The following is a 22,030-nucleotide window of genomic DNA, read 5'->3' on the forward strand; positions in this document are numbered from 1 at the left end:
GAGCTTTTTATGAAAAACTCCTTCAATAAAGTCCGGATCATAGTAATTTGAAGCTTCAGTGAAAGGTAGGCATTAAATATCCACCCATTGACCCAGTATTTGACATGGAAGCTCATATTTGTCCAGTGTCTAGGAAAAAGTCTCTAAACAATCAAATGAACCTATGTCATTTTGGTTTGGAGTACAGATTTGCAGTACCCCAGAAGGTCAGAAACCTCTAGCTGAGGGAGTAATATAAAAGTTGACCCTTGGGACACCCTTGGGAAGCATGGAAGAAATGCAAAATTTCTCTGGATGGTCATTCTCACTAACAGCTAGGTATGGAAAACACCAGCAAAAAAAACAAGCCCCACAGAAAGAAGTACATAATTAAAAATTAACATGTAAAGAATTCATTTGCCATGAACCAAAGATTACAGATATATATATATGTATCTCCTTATTGTAGTGTGTGTGTGTTTGTGTGTGTGTGTGTATCTATGGAATATATATATATCTATGGAATATATATATCTATGGAATATATATATATATCTCTATGGAATAGATATATCTCTATGGAATAGAGATATATCTATGGAATAGATATCTATAGAGATATATATCTGTGGAATAGATATCTATAGAGATATATCTATGGAATAGATATCTATAGAGATATATCTGTGGAATAGATATCTATAGAGATATATCTGTGGAATAGATATCTATAGAGATATATCTGTGGAATAGATATCTATAGAGATATATCTATGGATAGATATCTATACAGATATATCTATGGATAGATATCTATAGATATATCTCTATGGATAGATATCTATAGATATATGCCTATGGATAGATATCTATAGATATATATATGGAATAGACAGATATCTATAGATATATATATGGAATAGATAGATATGTATAGATATATATATGGAATTGATAGATATCTAGGAATAGATATATGTGGAATAGATAGATATCTGTGGGATAGATATATGTGGAATAGATAGATATCTATGGAATGGAATAGATAGATATATGTGGAATAGATAGATATCTATGGAATGGAATAGATAGATATATGTGGAATAGATATCTATGGAACAGATAGATATATGTGGAATAGATAGATATCTATGGATAGATATCTATTCCATAGATAGATATATGTGGAATAGATATATATATATGGAATATATATATATCCTAATGCCTGGGGATTTTCTTTCTTTCCTATGCTCTCAGCATTAACTGTATAATCTTGTTATATTTTATCAATTATTTCAAAGATAGTGCAGGACTTTCTGTGTTTATTTGATATACCATTTTGATGTAACCAAAACTTCCTAAATGATTTCTTCCACGTTCATGAATTCTAAATTTCATCTATATTCCCACAACTTCCAAATTATATTTCTAACCCAGTGGTTCTCAGTTGGTGGTGGTGTTTATCCCCAGTGGGTATTTGGCAGTGTCTGAAGATATTTTTGGTTGCCATAACATGAGTGGGCTACCTCTGGTTTCTAGTGGGTAGAGGCCAAGAATACTGCAAAACTTCCTAAAATGCCCAGGAGAGCCCCCACCCAAAGACTTATCTTGGCTCAAAATGACAATAGTGCCAAAGTTGAGAGACTGCTTTTGAATCTCCATTTGAATGCATATTAACATATGTTAAACAGAATCGTGTTTTTGTTTTTATTCACCAAACCTATTTCTCCCCTGACCTTTCCCATCACACTTAATGGCACCATGATGAAGCTGATTGCTCAGGTCACAACCTGGTAGTTTTTCTTGAAACCTTGATAGCCCATTCTAGTTGATTTTATCCCCTAATAACACCTCATTTTTTATCTCCACTACCTCTAGCATAGTCTACCATCTCTCACTAGGGCTACTGGATACGTTTCTAGTCTGTCTCCACTTTTTTCAGTCTTGCCTACCCCAGTTCATTTTCCACACAGATGTCAAGGAGATCTTCTCATTGCACGTTGAAAGAATCCAAATTCCTTAGCAGGGTCTTCAAGGGAGGCATTCATGATCTGGGCCCTGCTGATCTCTTTAACCACATTTTGTGGCTGTCATTCATTATGCTTTAGAAAAGTTAGCAACCGTATTTTCTGGATGACACTGAACCTTCTTCTAGGTCCAGAATTTTTTGCATATTATTTCTTCTGCCTGTAATGCTCTTCCTCCACTTCAAGCTTAGATCTCAGCTTAAATATGCCTGCCTCTGGGAAGCTTTGTTGACCCCTCAACCTGTAACACATCTGATATGGTTTGAATCTGTGTCACTACCCAAATCTCATGTCAAATTGTAATCCTTAATGTTGGAAGTGCAGCCTGGTGGGAGGTGATTGGATCATAGGGGCAGGTTTCCCCCCGGTATTGTTCTTGCAATAGTGAGTGAGTTATCATGAGATCTGGCTGTTTAAAGGTATGTGGCATCTCCTTGCCCGCTCTTGCTCCTGCTCCCACCATGTAAGATGTGCCTGCTTCCCCTTTATCTTCCACCATGATTATAAGTTTCCTGATGCTTCTTCCCCAGCCATGCTTCCCATACAGCCTGTGGAACTATGAGCCAATTAAACCTCCTATGCTTTTAAATTACCCAGTTTCTACTAACACAACATCCTTTCTGTTACCTTTTAGAATATTTATTGCAATTTTCAATTTGACTGTACATCTTCTATCCTAAATGTAAGCTTCAAAAAGTCAAGAACCATATCTGTTTTGTTCACTAGTTATTGGGCCTGGAATATGTCAGGCATTCAGTAACAAACAACATTTGTTAAAGCAATTAGTTACCACCTACCAGAAAGTTTAACAGGAGTGATCACTAGGCTAACATCAGCTGAAGAGGTTCTCTTAGTCTTGAATTCATAAGGACTTCAAGTTTAGATGCATGTGACTGAACACACACTAAAGAATAACCTATATATACAATTAAAAAATAGTTAACACATTGGATAATATAGAGAAATATGCCTATAATATTCATACATATGTTATAAGTGCATATATATATAATTATATACATATTTATGCATATACATATGCTCATATATATTTGATGAATTTATGTATATTGAATGTATACATATAACAATATATCTTATATAATGCATTAAATCCATAGATATTATATCATGTAAATATACATTATAATTTGGTTCTAATATTCAAAAGTAATATTGGAATTGGTGAAACTTTTATGTAGCTGTGACATTGGAGACATCTTTCGTCCAGGTGCTTATCACATTTATAGTCCTGGTTCTGAGTAATTTGCTGGTTTTTCTATGTTTCAGAAGGTCCTATATCCAATACCAAACTTCTTCAGAATAATCACTTTATGTCTTAGTCTCTTTCTTTTCTATTGTCCAACATTCAAGTTTTTTGCTCATTATCAGTATTTTTGTAACTTAATATTTTGCTACTCTTAACTGGAAACTAGGTGCTTCAAGTTTTTGGATTGTGATGGGGAAATACATTAATAAAAACAAATCAACTACTGTGGAAGTGCATGTCTTGATAAATAGAATTTATGGAGGTTTGCTTTTCAGTAATAACATCTTGTAAAATGGCTTTTGTCTTAACCACTTCTTTGGGAACAGCTTCTCCCTCTCACTTGTATGTTATGTCAGTGGAATAGATTTAATAGATTATCTTGGCTATATAAGAAAGAACACAGCATCCTGAAAAAGCACCTCATTCCCTCAAAGAAAACTAGATTGAAGCCATGAATTTCCTATTACTTTGTGTGTCAAATTCTCGGATATCCCCTTGGCTATGAGCTTTAATGCTGCCTGATGTTCCTGATGAGATGGCAGCACAGAGAATCCCAGGATTATTAGAAAAAACTGTGCTTGCCTATAAAGAGAGACATTTATGTTTTTAACTCTCAATCTTTCCCAATCCTCAATATAAGCCAACTCTTATATAAGCCAACCAAATAGATATTGGGTTGTTGAATATATATTGGAGTGTTACTGCTATTTTTAAGGGTGTTGTCATCCCTACAACTGGTAACAAGAGTGCAAAAATAATACTTCAATCAAAGCAATGCTATCAAATTTTATGAAGTATCACTTTTTGGTCATGAAAATAAACTTTTTTATATGACTCTGAATGAAAGTAAGAATTCTTTTCAGTACAGAGCTGATTTTATATGAGTTTAAATCTGTTCTTTGTTTTTTCCAATCTCTTGCTTTAAAACACACTAACTAATGAGTTGACCAAGCTCTACTGGCCATTATATCTACTTGCAAACTAGCAAATTCAGTTTTCAGCATAACAACACAAAGTAAAATGAAGTGGAATGCTGTGATTTTAAGGGGGCTTTGCCCTCCTTTGTTCTGTGAACTTTGCCAGCTTTCACATCATAGCAGTCTCACAGCCCTTTGTTCAAACTCACAACATTGAATGTAAAGAATGGCTTTACATTGTCATTTTCTTACTGGAGAAATCCAAATGCATCAAGAAAAATGCTCACAGGGCTTGGAACAAAAAGAGGTATTTATTTTACATGTGCCCTAGTTCTGTGTAACTCAGCATCATGACAAATGCATTGGGATTGCAATTGAGAGTTGAAGTTCTCTTCACCTCTTGTGAATCATCAAGCCCAAACGCATGGCCCAACATGATAACCCTTTTAAATATTAGGTACTGATACTGGGGAACATTGATGATTACCACCATCTCATACACTTGAATAAAGACAGAGTTGAGAGAGATATTGCAGACTTAGGCTGTTTGCTCTACCAGATGTCTATTAGTCAATCTTTCCACTTACACACCTGGCTATGGTTTCTCTAATTTATCCCACTGTGGATAAGAAATACAAATTATTTCAGGGAAGCCAGTTTGACAGAGTAGAGAGAGCACTGGATGAACTTGGGAAGGTGGTGTGGCTCAGCTGTCATAAGCGTAAGTGGGGAAGTCCAGCCGATTTGGATCTGAATCCAAGGCAGTTTGGTCACTTCTTGGCAGTTTGATCTTGAGTAAATTATTAGCTTCTTCATCTTTCCATTTCTCATTTTTCTGATAGAGCTGTTGTGAAGAATAAAGTAGAAATTATTTTTGAAGTGAATTGTGCCATGCCTCTCTAGCAGTAAGAACATGACACAAGTAGCTATTATTAAGGTGGCACATCTGATACACGTTTTTCTGTCCTCAACTCTCTAGACCTCACATGCAATCATGTTCCCAATGTAAATGGAAAATTTATACCAGATGAGTTCAGATAAACTGACCAAGTTTCCAATTGTGTCATTCTCTCTATTATTTGCCCCTTGCTCTTTCAATGAATTTTAATGGCATCCAATACTTACATAAGAAACATTTAAAGAGTTGAAAGATAAGATAGGCAAGAGGTTTGTAGAGGTAGTCAGCAAGGGCGAGGCTATCATTTGCTTAGATAGTAGGAAAAAAGCTATGGATCTCTTTGAAAGTAACAATGCAGTGGAGGGAAGTGGGGAGGGCGCTAAGGTGGGTGAGAAGGGCACATGAGAAGGGTCAGAATATCAAAGGTGCGTCTCTGCATTACAGCCAAGAGCAGGAGAGGGTCAGCATCAGTGAGAAAGGGAAAGATACACCAGAGACTTTACACAAATGATATGGCTGGACATTGCAGAAAAGTTACCTCAATAACTAGTAATAACTAGTCAGAAACTAGTTATTACTAGTCAGAATAACTAGTCAGAATAACCAGTCAGAAACTAGTTATTACTAGTCAGAATAACTAGTCAGAAAGTGCCTTGAAAAGGCTCCTAGAAAAAAATAAATTGAGGTAGCAATTTTGCAATACACTCAGAAACAAAGTGCAAAAAGAAGAAAAGAGGATTGCCAGTAATGGAAAAAAGAGATTGAGGATGTTGAAGGCCCTTGAAGGGGACTATTTTGCAACATAGGAAAGCCAGCTCACAGAGAATGGCTTCTTGAACTTCCTCTCTGTTTCCCATTTCTCCTCCTCTTCAAAAAATGTCATCCATTTTATTCAGGACAGAACAATTTGCCAAATGTGCTATTTAAATATTGGTTTTAGAACATTTTCTTGATTTAAAAGTACACTACCAAGATTGGCAAAAATCCAAGCTATTTCTTTCTGTAGTCTTTGTCATGATTTATAGGGTAGGTTTTTTTCTACCAAGGATAAAATGGAAGAAGACCAGAATGTAAAATTGCACAAAATACACAATTACTGACCAAAAAAAAAAAAAAAAAATACATTGACTAGAGCTATTACGAAGGGTATTTTATATTATTCAAAAGATTCTGATTATCTTTTCAAAGATGTCTGAAAACTAATTTTTTTTTTTAGTAGGAACATTTGAAGAACAGAAGGGGAAGACTAAGGGAATTCTATATAAAATAAATTTCTCTTATGTATGAATAGTATCTGGCTAATGTTCCTGATTCTGTTATACACACAGACATTAACTGTTACAGTTTAATGATTAAAGGCTTGAAGAAAGGAAGTTACTAGAGACAAATGCATTCAATTCTTGTTCCCTGAGCTATCCCACGACCTAAAGCAATGCCTGGCATATAGTTGGCACTCAGTAAATATTTGTTACATGAAGGAGTAAATAAAGCCCTAGAGAAATCAAATTAGCGAGTGAATTCTTTAATCATCGCCAGCTGAGCACTACTTGAGCCACGAAAATCCCAAAGTGTAAATGGAATCTCACGGTTTGGGGTAACTCAGCCTGAGTTGAGCCTCTTATCCTGGTCATCCTAGTAGCTTGGTGTATAGGCAACTGTGAAAATAAATCAGTCTGTTCATTATGAAAAGAGAAAAAGAAAACAATCTAACTCTTTATATGGATTGGCTGTTTTGTGTGTGTGTGTGTGTGTGTGTGTGTGTGTGTGTCTAAATTTTTCTCAATGATGTATCCTCAGGTGATCTTCTCTCTGGTTTAGATCAGCCTCTTTAGAGAAGACTATTGGTGTGACTAAAGCTAAGAAAAGTATATCTAAAGCCTGAAGCGCCTGTTTTGCATAGTGTTTCTAGAACGTTTTTAAAGCTGTTTCCCTTAGCAACGATATTTTTCTTAGAATGGTTAGTAAATTACCTTTGAATCTTAAAATATGTAATGGTCCACAATTATGTACAAAAACACTTCAGAATTAGTCCCATCCTACTTCATTCCTTGATTATCTCATGCCTATGTAACTCCTAAAGCTTTCTAAATTACTTCCCATGTCTTCCTTATTCCTTTCCACAACATACACACCAATCTACTCTAACAAATATCTTCATCACATGGCTGCCTTTTTAAAGAATTTATAATAACCTCTCAATAAAACAAAATAGGAAAAAGAGCAAAACATTATTTGTTGCAAATCACTGAAATAAATAAAGAGGATGAAACTGTGGGAAAGAATGCTGCATTTAGCATAAAACTGGTAAAATGACTACTACCAAAAATAGAGCCTAGGAGAAATAGCAGCTATATATAGTAGCATTTACGCCAATTGGAGGAGAACCAAAACAACTATGCATATTTCCCAGGTAATAAGCAATGTGTAGCTTTTTTTTTTTAATTGGGTTCTAAGATACCTAAGAAGGATCTTTTATTTGGTCTTTCAAAGACTGGAGATGGGAGGAAGGGGGTGCATATTTGTGGGGGTCTAGTTCTGCAGCATGGAAAAGCACAGGAGGAGGGCTGACTTAGTGTCTCTAGAGATACTGTGTCTCATTGTTCTGAGAACAAAGCCCTAACCTAGTATCTAGAGATGCTGTCTTATTATTGCGAGAACAAAGCCCTAACCTAGTATCTAGAGATACTCTGTCTTATTATTCTGAGAACAAAGCCCTAACCTAGATATGCTGCCTGGTAGGTAGGGAGGGAAGTCAGAAGACAAGAACAAAACAGTAACTGCTGCTGAGCACAGAAAATGCATAGTATATCCCACACAAAAGTACAGAGCAATACCTGTGCTCTAGAGCAGCACTGGTCAACAGACATTCTACAGTGATGGAAATCTGTATCTTGATGCTGATATGGTAATGCAGTATTCAATGTCAATTAATTTAAATTCAATTCCAAAAACTTTAATTTCTCTGAAAACCTAGATCAAAACAAATATGAAAAATGTATAGCAAACAAATCACTGAAAGATGAAAACTGAGCTGGAAAAGCAGAAAAGAGACTTGAAGATAATAAAGTAATTGGAAGAATTAAAACTAATTAGAAGCAGTAAGAAGTAGAATAGATATTGCTGAAATAGAATGAGGTATATAAAGAAAACACTTGAGGAAATAGTACATATAATAAAGAAAAAAATAAAGAAAAGGAAGCAAAGAAGGAAAATAAAATTGATTTGAAAGCAGATTCCATACACACATCATAAGTTTTTCTTAACCTGAAAATAGAACAAATAAAACCAAAAATATGTTCAAATATATATTGTAAAATCTTCCTAAAATAAAGTAAAATGTAAATATGTCGACAGCATATTTTGTTTCAGGAAAATACAATACAGAATGACCAACTTTAAGATGAGTCCTGAGAACGTATTCCTCAAAGAATATATGAAGGAAAAATAAATCCAAAAAAAAAGAAAAAAAATCAAGAAAGAGTTCAATGAGCCTTAAAATTGGAAAGCAAATCACCTAAAAGTTAGAGGGAAAAAAAACAGAGTTGCCTCAGAAATCTTATCACAATGTTCAATGTCAGATGACAGTGCTAGAATATGTCTACAGACTTTCAAGGGAAAAAATAAGAACTCCAGATTTTATATCAGCCAGATCATTGTTTACATACACAAACATAACAGAGTGAGATTCACAAATGAACAAAGCTCAGTGAAGATGGAACTTATGAGTATGTATGTAAAAATTGCTTGATAATGAAGCCAGTCAAAAATGAAATGAATGAAATAAAATAAAAACATCAGGAAGGAAGAAGTTGTAATTGATGGTGGGCATGAAATCCATTCAAATGTAGAACTAATGCACCTGTGACAGAGTAGGAAACAGAAGGTAAATATTAAGGATAGTAACAATGTAAGAATGATGGTAAATTTTTTAGAAGTTAATTTGTGAATGGAGGAAGTAGGGGAAAAATCTAAGAGCACAAACTTTTTAATCTGTCATAGGAAGAATAATGATATACTTTCTAAAATTGATAAATAAACAAAGAAATTTCTTTAGAAATAAGTTATAGATTTTCTGTTCATTGCAAGTATCAGAAGAATAATCCGTTTAGATCAAGCATTAGCTAAAAGGTGAATTATAAAAGGATACTCAGTCATTTCACAGAAACCAAGAACTAGGAGGAAACTTTAGAGCAACTAACAAAGAAATCAAAAGCCACAAGATTCCTTTCACATCAGATCTTCCTTGGGTATCTGTTTCCATATTTCTTCTCTCTCTCTCTACCTACAATTAAGTTTCTCCAGCTCACATAGAAGAAATCATGGCTAAAATCACTGGAAGATTATATATTATTACTTTAGTCTTTGGTTCTGGTTTCTTTTCCTCATTTTCAGTTCTAATATTCTAAGGCACAGAAATAAGCCAGGCACAGAAAGACAATATCACATGTTCTCACTCATATGCAGGACTTAAAAGTTATTTCATGGAGGTAGAGAGTAGAATAATGATTACCAGAGCACTGGGAAGTATATGGCGGGGGTGGGGAATGGGAGGGATGAGTACAAACATACAGTTAGATAGAAGGTGTAAGTTCTAATGTTTGATAGCAGAGTAAGGTGACTATAGTTATCAATATACTTTTACTTTATTACATATTTCAAAATAGCTAGAGAGAAGATTTAAAATGTTTCCAACACAAAGGAATGATAAATGTTTCCAGCCATGCATATCTTAATAACTCTGATTTGATCATTACACATTGTGTGTATATATCAAAATATCATACATACCTCACAAATATGCACAATTATTATGTATCAATTTTTAAAAAGAAAAAATTTCACCATTATAATAAAATTCTGAGGGAAGTATTCAGATTGGCCCACTTAGGTCAGGTGTTCAATTTTGAACCAATGAATTATGACATGAAACAGAGCTGAAAAAGAAGATTGCGATTTGCCCAGCTTAAGTCACATGTACATCACAGGACCTATTCACTATGGCCTGGAATCCAGGGCAGATGTGAGATTAGGGTGGACTGGGGTGGAAGGTTCCCAAAAGTAAAACGTTATTGGAAAAACAATAATAAGTTTAAGTTGTGCTGTCTCAGATATAATGAGAGGTGCCACGTGTAGCTTTCACCATACACTGCAGTTAACATTATTCACCAGATATTTCTAGTGTCTTTCCTTTCGCGGCTACTTTTGTCCAGTGAGTTGTGTGTGGAAGTGAAAGGCCCTTCAGAACTTTGTCCCGCTCAGGCACAGAGATGGAAGCATTCAGGCTGTTCCATCAGCCCAGGTCTCCGGGAAAAGGGAGCTTTGAGAAAGCCACATGAAGCTCAGGAGGAAGAAATATCTTGGGCTCTGAAATAAATTGTTTAGGTGAAGAAGAAATGTTTGAGGTCATGGATATCTTAGTAACCCTGATTTGTTCATTACAAATACATTACATTTTATGTGTGTATCAAAACATCACATGTACATCAATATGGAAAAGTATTATGCATCAATAAAAAGAAAAAAGGCTACCATTTTAATAAAATAGAATAAAATTCTACAAAGAGTAAAACTCTCCTGCCAATCTGTGATGGACATGTGCTATGAGAAATCTCCCTTTGTGTTTTAAGCCACTGAGATTTAATGGCATTTTGCTACCATAGCTTTACTTAACCTACCCTGACTGACACTGTGACTGCACTGCTCCATGGTGGCTGACTATATCATGGCTAAAACAATTCCACTCTAGTGCATTTTGCTATTCTTTCTCCTCTATTGCTGGTAGGGAAAAACCTACTTTCCATTTCTTTGATCTGCTTTCAGAGGAGGCTCCCACAAGGTTCCTGAGGGGAATCAGCTTCTTTACAGTCCAGGTTATCTTCTTAAAGAATACAGATACTGAGTCCTGGGACACAGGATGGAAAACACAGATTTGCAAGCACTCTTATCTGCAACAACAACCCATTTTAAAATTTTCACCCTGATACTTAATTTATTATATGCTCCCAGATTTATTCTTCACCTCTACATTTTATTTCAGAGCTCAAGATGCTTCTTCCTTCTGACTCTCATGTGGCTTTGCTCAAGCATCCTTTGTTCCAAACCATCAGACCTCCTAGGGCTATTACCAATGTCATACAATGTGGCCATAAATTACAATACAAGGAATTTGACAGAGAAAATCTTCATAAATGAAATGTGAGAAAACCAAAAAATGGTGAAAGTGTTACCCTTTATAAAGGACTATCAATGGGCTAAAGCAGTGGTTCTCAACTGGGAAATGATTGTGCCTCCCAGAGACATTGTGCAATGTCTAGAGAATTCTTTGCTGTCACACCTGTAGGGGCTGCTACTGGCATCTAGTGGGTAGAGTCCAGGGATGCTACTGAACATCTTGCAATCCACCTGTGACAAAGGATTATCTGACTCAAAAGGTCCCTAGTTCTGGGATTTAGAAAACCCAGGCTAGCCAGAACTTCCAACACTATGTTGAATAGGAGTGGTGAGAGAGGGCATCCCTGTCTTGTACCAGTTTTCAAAGGGAATGCTTCCAGTTTTTGCCCATTCAGTATGATATTTGCTGTGGGTTTGTCACAGATAGCTCTTATTATTTTGAGATACATCCCATCAATACCTAATTTATTGAGAGTTTTTAGCATGAAGGGTTGTTGAATTTTGTCAAAGGCCTTTTCTGCATCTACGGAGATAATCATGTGGTTTTTGTCATTGGTTCTGTTTATATGCTGGATTACGTTTATTGATTTGCGTATGTTGAACCAGCCTTGCATCCCAGGGATGAAGTCCACTTGATCATGGTGGATAAGCTTTTTGATGTGCTGCTGGATTTGGTTTGCCAGTATTTTATTGAGGATTTTTGCATCGATGTTCATCAGGGATATTGGTCTAAAATTCTCTTTTTTGTGTGTGTGTGTCTCTGCCAGGCTTTGGTATCAGGATGATGCTGACCTCATAAAATGAGTTAGGGAGGATTCCCTCTTTTTCTATTGATTGGAATAATATCAGAAGGAATGGTACCAGCTCCTCTTTGTACCTCTGGTAGAATTCGGCTGTGAATCCATCTGGTCCTGGACTTTTTTTTGGTTGGTAAGCTATTAATTATTGCCTCAATTTCAGAGCCTGTTATTGGTCTATTCAGAGATTCAACTTTTTCCTGGTTTAGTCTTGGGAGGGTGTGTGTGTCGAGGAATTTATCCATTTCTTCTAGATTTTCTAGTTTATTTGCATAGAGGTGTTTGTAGTATTCTCTGATGGTAGTTTGTATTTCTGTGGGATCAGTGGTGATATCCCCTTTATCATTTTTTATTGCATCTATTTGATTCTTCTCTCTTTTCTTCTTTATTAGTCTTGCTAGCAGTCTATCAATTTATGCAGCCAAAAGACACATGAAAAAATGCTCATCATCACTGGCCATCAGAGAAATGCAAATCAAAACCACAATGAGATACCATCTCACACCAGTTAGAATGGCGATCATTAAAAAGTCAGGAAACAACAGGTGCTGGAGAGGATGTGGAGAAATAGGAACACTTTTACACTGTTGGTGGGACTGTAAACTAGTTCAACCCTTGTGGAAGTCAGTGTGGCGATTCCTCAGGGATCTAGAAGTAGAAATACCATTTGACCCAGCCATCCCATTACTGGGTATATACCCAAAGGATTATAAATCATGCTGCTATAAAGACACATGCACACGTATGTTTATTGTGGCACTATTCACAATAGCAAAGACTTGGAACCAAGCCAAATGTCCAACAACGATAGACTGGATTAAGAAAATGTGGCAATATATACCATAGAATACTATGCAGCCATAAAAAATGATGAGTTCATGTCCTTTGTAGGGACATGGATGAAGCTGGAAACCATCATTCTCAGCAAACTATCACAAGGTCAAAAAACCAAACACCACATGTTCTCACTCATAGGTGGGAATTGAACAATGAGAATACATGGACACAGGAAGGGGCACATCATACACTGGGGCCTGTTGTGGGGCGGGAGGAGTGGGGAGGGATAGCACTGGGAGATATACCTAATGCTAAATGACGAGTTACTGGGTGCAGCACACCAACATGGCGCATGTATACATATGTAACTAACCTGCACGTTGTGCACATGTACCCTAAAACTTAAAGTATAATAAAATAAATAAAAAGAAAACCCAGGCTAAAGTCAGGTTTTAATTAGAAATTTGTCCTTAATTAGGAATTTGCTTCTCTGGATGCTGCCACATCCCTCCTCTCTAAACATGACATATTCTTTCTGTCTGAGATAAAACTTTTGGTAGCACAAGCAACAAAGGAATACTAACAGCAATACTCAATAGGAACAGCAAATAGCATTGCCATAATAGCCACCAAAACTCCTGGGAAAGTCATAACTGTCATTTGTTACCTGATTAAAAGAGAAGAAAATTGACTCCCTCCTAGGAGGAGCTACAGATTATTTGCTCATTCTCTTTCAAAAGAACTGAATCTTGCAAGTTTAATAATAATGTATTCTCAGAAAGTTAGAGGGAATATCTGGATCATAGTTGTTTCTTTTTTCTTTTCTTTCCTTTTTATTATACGTTAAGTTGTGGGATACATGTGCAGAACGTGCAGGTTTGTTATACACGTGCCATGGGTTTGCTGCACCCATCAACCCGTCATCTACATTAGGTATTTCTCCTAATGCTATCCCTCCCCTAGCCCCCAACCCCTCCACAGGCCCTGGTGTGTGATGTTCCCCTCCCTGTGTCCATGTGTTCTCATTGTTCAACTCCCACTTATGAGTGAGAACATGTGGTGTTTGGTTTTCTGTTCTTGTGTTAGTTTGCTGAGAATGATGGGGTTTTTTAATACTCTTGAGAGCCTGAAATGAGTGTACAGAACACAATATCTTGTTCTTCTAAACAGAAGCAGAGCCAATAACATAGGGTACTTTATAAACCAAATAATGTCTGGTGTCCTGAAGCTAAAGAAACTGTCGGCACATCTTGCAGAATCACAGCTGTTTCAGTCTTATTTAGTGACTTGTCCCACTCTCTGCAGTCCAGTTTGCCTTTCGAAAAATAGCACAGCTGGCTGTTCTGCAGCAGTGATTAAAGCCACTGACAAGAGTTTTTTTTTTTATTTGTTAGCTCTTTGTCTCAAAAGCTTTAGAAATCTTGACAAGTACTCTTACAAAATACAGATAACTTTCTTAAAAGAAGACACATAGAGATTTCTTAATATACACATGACTGTGCATATTTTTATCAACAAACTAAATACACTTTGGAGTCATGAGGATAAAATGGTACCTTTCTAAGATGAAAAAAAATGTTGAACAAATTTAACCACATACAATGCCGTTTTAAGAAAGTATTCCTGTGACTTCATTGGCTTACCATGTGCATTTTTAGGTTGCAAAACAGTCTGCCAGCAACCCTTCTTAGTCAGACCTTTCTTAGAGCAAAGCCCTATCCCGGAGGACTACAGAGCTTAAAAATTGGTGAAGATGCCATATTTTGACATAAGACAGCTGTGTGTAAATTGGAAGTGGGGCAAAAGATGACATGAGCATAGACACTTCAAACTCCTCTAACAGGCCAAAATAACAGTAAGAAATGGTTACAGTTCTTTGCATAAATGTCAAGGAAATAATTCCTTTAGGAAAAACTCATTCATTTGTTTAGGAAATTGTTTAATAAAAAGCAGGAGCATTATGGTGATGCCCAGAAAACCACTGGCAGTAAATCATTCAACATTGACTGTATTTCTCCCATACTCCAAAACACAATTTTTTTATTATACTTTAAGTTCTGGCATACATGTGCAGAACGTGCAGGTTTGTTACATAGGTATACACGTGCCATGGTGGTTTGCTGCACCCATCAACCCGTCATCTACATTAGGTATTTCTCCTAATGCTATCCCTCCCCTAGCTCCAGACCACCCCCCAACAGACCACCCCCCAACAGACCACCCCCCAACAGACCCCGGTGTGTGATGTTCCCCTCCCTGTGTCCATGTGTTCTCATTGTTCAACTCCCACTTATGAGTGAGAAAATGCAGTGTTTGGCTTTTTGTTTCTGTGCAAAACACAATTTTAAAAGGGACTATCTGAGATCTTTTGTATTTCACAGCAAATAAAACAGGTAACTGGTAATTTTTAATAAATTAAAGGTTGAAGTGAAAATAAACTCGAAGGTTTGTTTCTGTAGTTGATTAAGTAAATGGTAGTGAATTTGGAATTGATGGTATGGGCTGAAAATGTTTAAGAATTGGTAAAGTAAACTGTCTCTCAACTTTCATTGGTTGAATAAAGTATCTCATTAAATATTCTTTACCAAAACCTAAGTTTTCACCTTTGCATAAAAACAAGGCTTTTAAAATATATTAGGTGAAGATCTTCTGAATGCAAATAATATAATTTCCCATCTTCTTAAATACACTGGAAAGCAAGCTTTCTTAACCTGGGAGACCATAGACCTGGGAGGGAAGAGCTCCATAAATGGGTATCTGCAGATCTGAGAGCCCCATGAAACTATATACAGAACTGTATGGACAGCTGAACTTTTAATCAGCTTCTCAAAGAGATCCAGATCTCATAAAAGGCTAAATACCACTGGTACAACACAGAACATAAATTAATGCATTTCTGATAAATCAGTATATTCATTAGGTTGCAAAACAGTGTTAATCTATTATTGTAACACGACACTGGAACATGATGATGTCTGCAGAACATATTGAGGTGATTAGATCATTTAGCCACAACGTGACTCTGAACTATCATTTCAAGCAGCAATCATTGACAATAAACTACAGATAGGCAAACTCTTACTGTGAGTACCAAATCCCCTCTCTAGTCTAATAAGAGTTCATTTCTGAACACTTCTCAAAAGAATTGTTTTCCTACGTTTTTGCTACTGAAGATATAACTTAAAGCCCAATTACATGTCTTGATTGATGGTTAACAAGTTAAAAATTTACTTATTAATTCGTGTATCTGCATTGTTTAACAGAGCATAACACATAGTAAATTCTCGATCAACTGTGCAATGTAATCATCAAAAGTTTCATAATATAAGTAGCTTTCTTGTTTATTCTGCTCTCCAAATGTTCATAAAACAGTGCCCTAAAATTATTACTACATATGAATATGCCTGTAAAACCTTCAAGGTTTATAAAGTTGAGATTTCTTATTTTATCTTGGTAGATAATAAATCTCTGAGAATATCTTGGCTTTCTGACTTTCTAAGTCAATTTCAACATTGAAGATTCTAGGTCAACAGTTTGTATAGACTGGGGCAAGTCACTTTGCCTCACTAAGCCTCAGTTTCTCCATCGGGAGGATGAAGTTGTTGGACAAGATGCTGACTTCATGGTCCCATTTTATTATAAAATTGTGTTAGCCAAGTGCTGTGGCTCATGCCTGTAATTCCAGCACTTTGGGAGGCCAAGGCAGGCAGATCACCTGAGGTCAGGAGTACCAGACCAGCCTGGCCAACATAGTGATACCCCATCTCTGCTAAAAATACAAAAACTAGCAGGGTATGGTGGCAAGCGCCTATAATCCCAGCTACTCAGGAGGCTGAGGCAGGAAAATCCCTTGAACCCAGAAGGCAGAGGCTGCAATGAGCTGAGATCTTGCCATGCACTCCAGCCTGGGTGACAGAGCAAGACTTCGTCTCAAAAAAAAAAAAAAAAATTGTATAAGTTGTATTTTGAAAGTTTATTAAAGTAAAATTTTCCAAAATGTAAAATCATGACTCTCAAGGAAATAAAATTATATGGCTCTGTGGTCAAATGTTTATTAAAGCAAAATTTTCAAAAGATAAAAAACTGATTCGTATGAAAATGTTAAATGAATATAAAGATTTTATTCAAATAATCAATTAATGATGGAACCGGTGAGATGGTAAAAACCATTTAAAAGAGTATTTCAAAAGCTAAATGTTTATAGGCAATATTAGGATAAGATTGTTGGACTAGATTTAAAACTGGTTAATGCCCAATTATTAAGGTTATCTCTTCCACCAGAAGGAAATTATTTGCATCTCTATGGAACAAAAGTCTACAAGTCTCTCCCCTCCTGCATTGTTAAGTAGCCTATGTAATAGAAAATTAATCCCAGCATTGCACTGAAAAAACACACAAAACTCTCTTCTGGCTATTTCCACGTTTCATATAATTTTTCTGACAAGTCAATTCTTTCTTTTTTTCTTCCTTTTCAACATTTATTTTAGATTCAGGGGGTAAATGTGCTGGGTTGTTGCCTGGGCATACTGCGTGATGCTGAGGTTTGGGATATGAATGATCCTATCACCTAGGTGCTGAGCATAATACCCAAGAGTTAGTTTTTCAACACTTGTCCCCCTCTAGTAGTCCCAAGTGTCAATTTTTATCATCTTTATCTGACAAGTCAATTCTAGTTATCTTTCATGCATGAAAGTTCTTGATTATTGTTTATGATACTTAATTTTTTAAAAAAGGTCTTTATCATCTTTATTTGACCCATGTTCAATTTCCATATAATTTTCAGATGAATGCTCTAAATGTGTGCTTGTTCTGTGCTGACATAAACATAAGAATTTCATAAGACAGTGTGTATATAAATCTACATCTAGGTATTTTATTCGTTATGTATAAGGTAAAGTATATTTAATGGCACAGTAGAATAAACAGGCTATGATTACAAGTCTAAAGATTCCAAATATAATGATGATATCAAATATATGCACACACAAACACAATCCAACAAAATTCTTGACTCTCTTTCTTTTTTCACCGCTAAAGGTAGCAAACATTCCTCTGTACCTAGCTCTGAAAACACATCTACAAAAGCAAATGAACTCATCTGCAAAACAAAAAGCACATATCTTTAATTTCTAATGTTTTATTATAGATTTTTAAGATACATATTTATTTTTATATTATTAGCTTAAAGAAAGTAAGTCACACAAGAATAAGCTTTTGCATGTCTGCTAAGGTAAATTATTATATTATAAGTTTGTTATGAAGTTATAAATAAAACACATATTGTGCTTATGTGAATAAAACCACAGCATAATCGGAGTGCATTTGAAATGCACAGAGTATTCTCATTGTTTCAATAAGACAAAAGAAGAACATTACCTATTAGAATTAAAAGCCTGGCCTTCGGCTATCCATTAGTCAAAAATAATTCATCATGAATTACTCATTGATTACAAAACAAAATTGTTAAAAAGCAAAGGTGACTAAAATAAACATGTTCCTGGGCCTTTCCTTTAATAAGCATTTTGGAATAACTGGAGGCAAATAAACAAAGTTAAACCCTCACGTGGGAAGACCAGGCTGCCCAACAGCATTGTAGCTTGAGACTCAAAGTTAAAGCCAGCTTCTAAAAAGCCTGTTAGTCCTACCATCAATATGATAAATTTGGATAAAGATGGTAAAAAAAAAAAAAAATGTTTTAAGCAGTAAAAATGCAAATATGCCACCTTGGTAAGACAGGATGTCAGGCAACTTGCCAAAAGAGTTATTTCAAGTCAGTGGCTCAAAGTAGGATTCCAGTCTCCAAACTTTTGTTAGGCTAATTTTCATTAAGAGGATGATTTACAAGAGAAGAAAAGGATCTTAAAAATCCCAGAGACAGTGAGTAAAAGTGGAGACTCAAAAGAGCCAAGGAGTACTATAAATCTGTAGAAGCAGAGGGAGACACTCAGGTCAATAGAGGGAAAATTGAAGAGGAAGATAATCCAAAGCTCAACTGTCCAGGGGGCGAGCACAGCCCATAAAGGTACTAAAAGTAGTACATGAATGTGAGCCTAGAAAAGCTACAATTAGATTTTCAAATGATCTCTCTCTCCTTGGTCCATCTTCTCTTATACTTAAAACATTATTTTGACATTTTGTTCTACAATTGTATCAATTAGATCTATAGATTTTTTTTTCAAATCTAGCCTCTATTGTAACGTTGTTAGTAGTTCTCTTTCACACAGATATTGAGTTAACCTTGACCAGAACAAAGAAAATGTGGTGTATTTCAGCAATAACAGACGTAACCGTGAAAAGACAGGAGAGAATGTTTTATAAACATTCTCAACTTGTATTTTTAAATTTTCAGGAAATGAAAAGTCACAAATAGAACTTTTAAATAAGGAGTAGGATGTGTAAGGGCAGGAAGGTAATGGTAATCTATTCTGAATTTGAAACTCCATGTGAATATCTACCATATGTGATGATCTTGGATATTGGCAAAGGACATAAAGATGCAACACATGAACCTGATTTGTCCATGTCTTCCAATCTGATTTAAAAAGTGTTAGAAGGAGTTTGGAGATGATTATTTGAGGCTTAATATTGTCCAAATTTACTGTTTTAGTTCTAGTCATGAGGAAAATTGATCAGACGCAGGTTTTAACTTATTTTGCTCATATTACTCATGTTGAAATAAGCCAGATAGTATATTGAAACACACTCAATATTTGAACCAATTCTCAATATCTGGGCAGTAACCATTAAATCAAATTAAATATAAGTACATAGAACAAATTTTAAGGAATTCACTATTATTAATAAAATATACATAAATTATATTACATTGTTGGTAAAAGTAACAAAATTTTTAAAGAGACATCCATTTTAAAATGATACTCTGTAAGTACATTTTCAGATAGGTAACTTCATACTTTAGAATTATTTAATTTCTCAGCCACTAGATACAAATTGGACCAAAATAGAGAGAGTAAAACTCTTTAACATATAAATTGTCAGATGTGAATGATTTCCATAGGGACAACAAAATAAATTTCTAAAAAGGAATGGAAAATATGATTCTTGTACTTAAATGGCTGATTTTTTATAGACACAATAGAAAATATACTGGTGATTTTGCAAATAAGCCAGCATTTCTGTTTAAATGTATGGTCAGCTCTGATGCTCTTGCAGGCTGTGGGCCTCAGTGTTCCAATGTAGAGTTGCCTCAGGGTAGTGTAGAGACTGCTCTATGTTAACAATCAGCAACAGAAAAACGTCAAGAATTGTTCCTATTAGTATTTGGTCAGAACAGTCAAAATGGCACAAAATATGGTTTATTAATGGAGTCAGTATCTCTGGTTTGCACTTTTCTATTAAACAGCATGACAAATGTTTTCAAAACTTACCTAGAATAATAACTGAAATTTCTGTTGTCAGATGTTCAGACTGACACATAGCATGATGTTAGAGAAAAATATAAACAAATATTTCTCAAGTAGTTTGTTTTTCAAAACCTTTTTAAGTATGCATACAGTGCTAAGTCCCATTATAGCTACTTGGTTAAAGTCATTTATTTTACGTATTCATCTACACTGCCTCATTGCTAAACGGGCTTGAGGTTGATGTGCTTGATTTAAAAACAAAACCAAAAATGCATAAATATATCTAACACCCTAGCCAGAAGATTCTTTTGTCATTCATTCATAGGTAATACTTTGACCCCGTGTGCATTGATATAGGTGATAAGAATTTTGGCTCTGCGTTCTATTACATCGATAAGCTTTTCAATTCCTTGTCTACCTCCTTGACTTTCCCAATACACTTTATCAAGAAACAGAGACTGAAGAAGTTTCTGCCGTAAGTGCTGGCTCTTCAAAACAGAAACTGCAGAAGCTGGAAACCTGAAAAGATAAAATGATATTTCAATCTTAGTAATTGCTTGGGAATAGTACTCCTTACCCAACTGTCCTGCCTTTCATTAATCTGTCATAAATCACACTAACAAATGGTATCTTTGAGAACCAAAACATTTTTGTTACTGCCAAGATGACACTTCTCTTAATAATAATATACTAGAAGAAAGTGTTTCCAGTGAACTGAATATTCTACACCATTCAGAACATGACAGACTTCTTACTTAAGGTCATTCCGTACACTCAAACAAAGGCATGGAATTGGAAAGGATTCTATTAGACTGGCAGAAATACTTTTCTTAGTCTTAGGCTCATTTCACCTGTGGAAACCCCTTTAATCTGTCAAGTAGAACAGTATCCTCAGATGTGTCAAGGTGGGATTTTATGCAAGAAAATATGAGAGACAAATTGATAATGACAACTTCAATAAAGTATTCTGCCTGAATAGAAGTTACACAACTGAATTTATGTGAAATAATAAAAAATGTGTGTACTAAAATGAGATAAGATTCATTCAAAAACATCAAATTAAAGAAAGAATTGTCTGTGAGTCATATTATACTCCTGGAGCTCTGAGGATTTAGGATCATTTTATTTAACTAGAGTATTAAGATGTTTTCAAATAAATTCAGCAAAACTCAAGTTTCAGAGAAAAGTTTTAGTTCCACAATGAAAGTCTCTCTGGAAAACCTAAGACCAATTTAGAGGGGTCTTTGCTGAATTACCTTAAAAGAATGCATTGTGCTTGCTTTTCTTCGTTTAGAAAGCCAGGAGTCTAGCATATACATTATCTGAAGGACTTAGCAAAATTTCTAGATCAAAAACATAAGTAATATTTTGCTAAATCCCCAATTTGACATTTCTCAACTTTCACTAAAATGCTGATAAAAGCACAGTAAAAATATTGTTTTAAGAGTACATTTCTAATAAACTCAGTTATACCTCAAAAACTATAGTAAGAACATATATACTTGCTTAAAGAGTACACTTTGCCAGAAATTTCAGGCCTTCTAAGCACCTCTTCCAAATTTCAATGGAGCACAATGGAGATGGCACAGAGGGTGCCCGGAAGCCAAGGATCAGGTGCTCCAGCAGTTCTGATGCTGCAGAAAGAACAAAGGCCACGGCGCCGGACATGCTTAATGCGTGTGAGGAAGTGCGGAATGAAAGAATGTTTATAAGACGCTCTGAGTTCCCTGAAGACATTACTGTATAGTTTAGGGCCTCAACTTTAGGGGCTCTAGTATTAAGTAGCATTTTTGCTTTATGAAGTGTTAATAATCCATGAATTGTCAA

At 35.5% G+C, this 22,030-nt stretch overlaps 1 protein-coding gene and 1 long non-coding RNA gene across 6 annotated transcripts in view; both read right to left on the minus strand.

The window, feature by feature from the left end:
- Nucleotides 1–10,071, minus strand: part of LOC129397642 (uncharacterized) — a 714,556-nt gene extending 704,485 nt beyond the window's left edge. Inside the window, exons 1-2 of the long non-coding RNA XR_010112052.1 lie at nt 4,788–10,071; nt 2,807–2,925 (exon numbers count right to left, since the gene is read on the minus strand). This is a non-coding gene — a long non-coding RNA (uncharacterized LOC129397642). The remainder of the gene's footprint in view (nt 1–2,806; nt 2,926–4,787) is intronic.
- Nucleotides 10,072–17,688: 7,617 nt separating this feature from the next.
- GASK1B (golgi associated kinase 1B) overlaps nt 17,689–22,030 on the minus strand; it is a 58,151-nt gene continuing 53,809 nt past the window's right edge. For all 5 annotated transcript variants that reach the window (XM_055111971.2, XM_055111970.2, XM_003822547.5 and 2 more), the window contains one exon: nt 17,689–20,722. In XM_055111971.2, the coding sequence (XP_054967946.1) occupies nt 20,515–20,722 (208 nt within the window). In that variant the 3' untranslated portion in view covers nt 17,689–20,514. The remainder of the gene's footprint in view (nt 20,723–22,030) is intronic.

This window comes from Pan paniscus, chromosome 3 (genome assembly GCF_029289425.2).
Source record: "Pan paniscus chromosome 3, NHGRI_mPanPan1-v2.0_pri, whole genome shotgun sequence".
Taxonomy (NCBI): domain Eukaryota; kingdom Metazoa; phylum Chordata; class Mammalia; order Primates; family Hominidae; genus Pan; species Pan paniscus.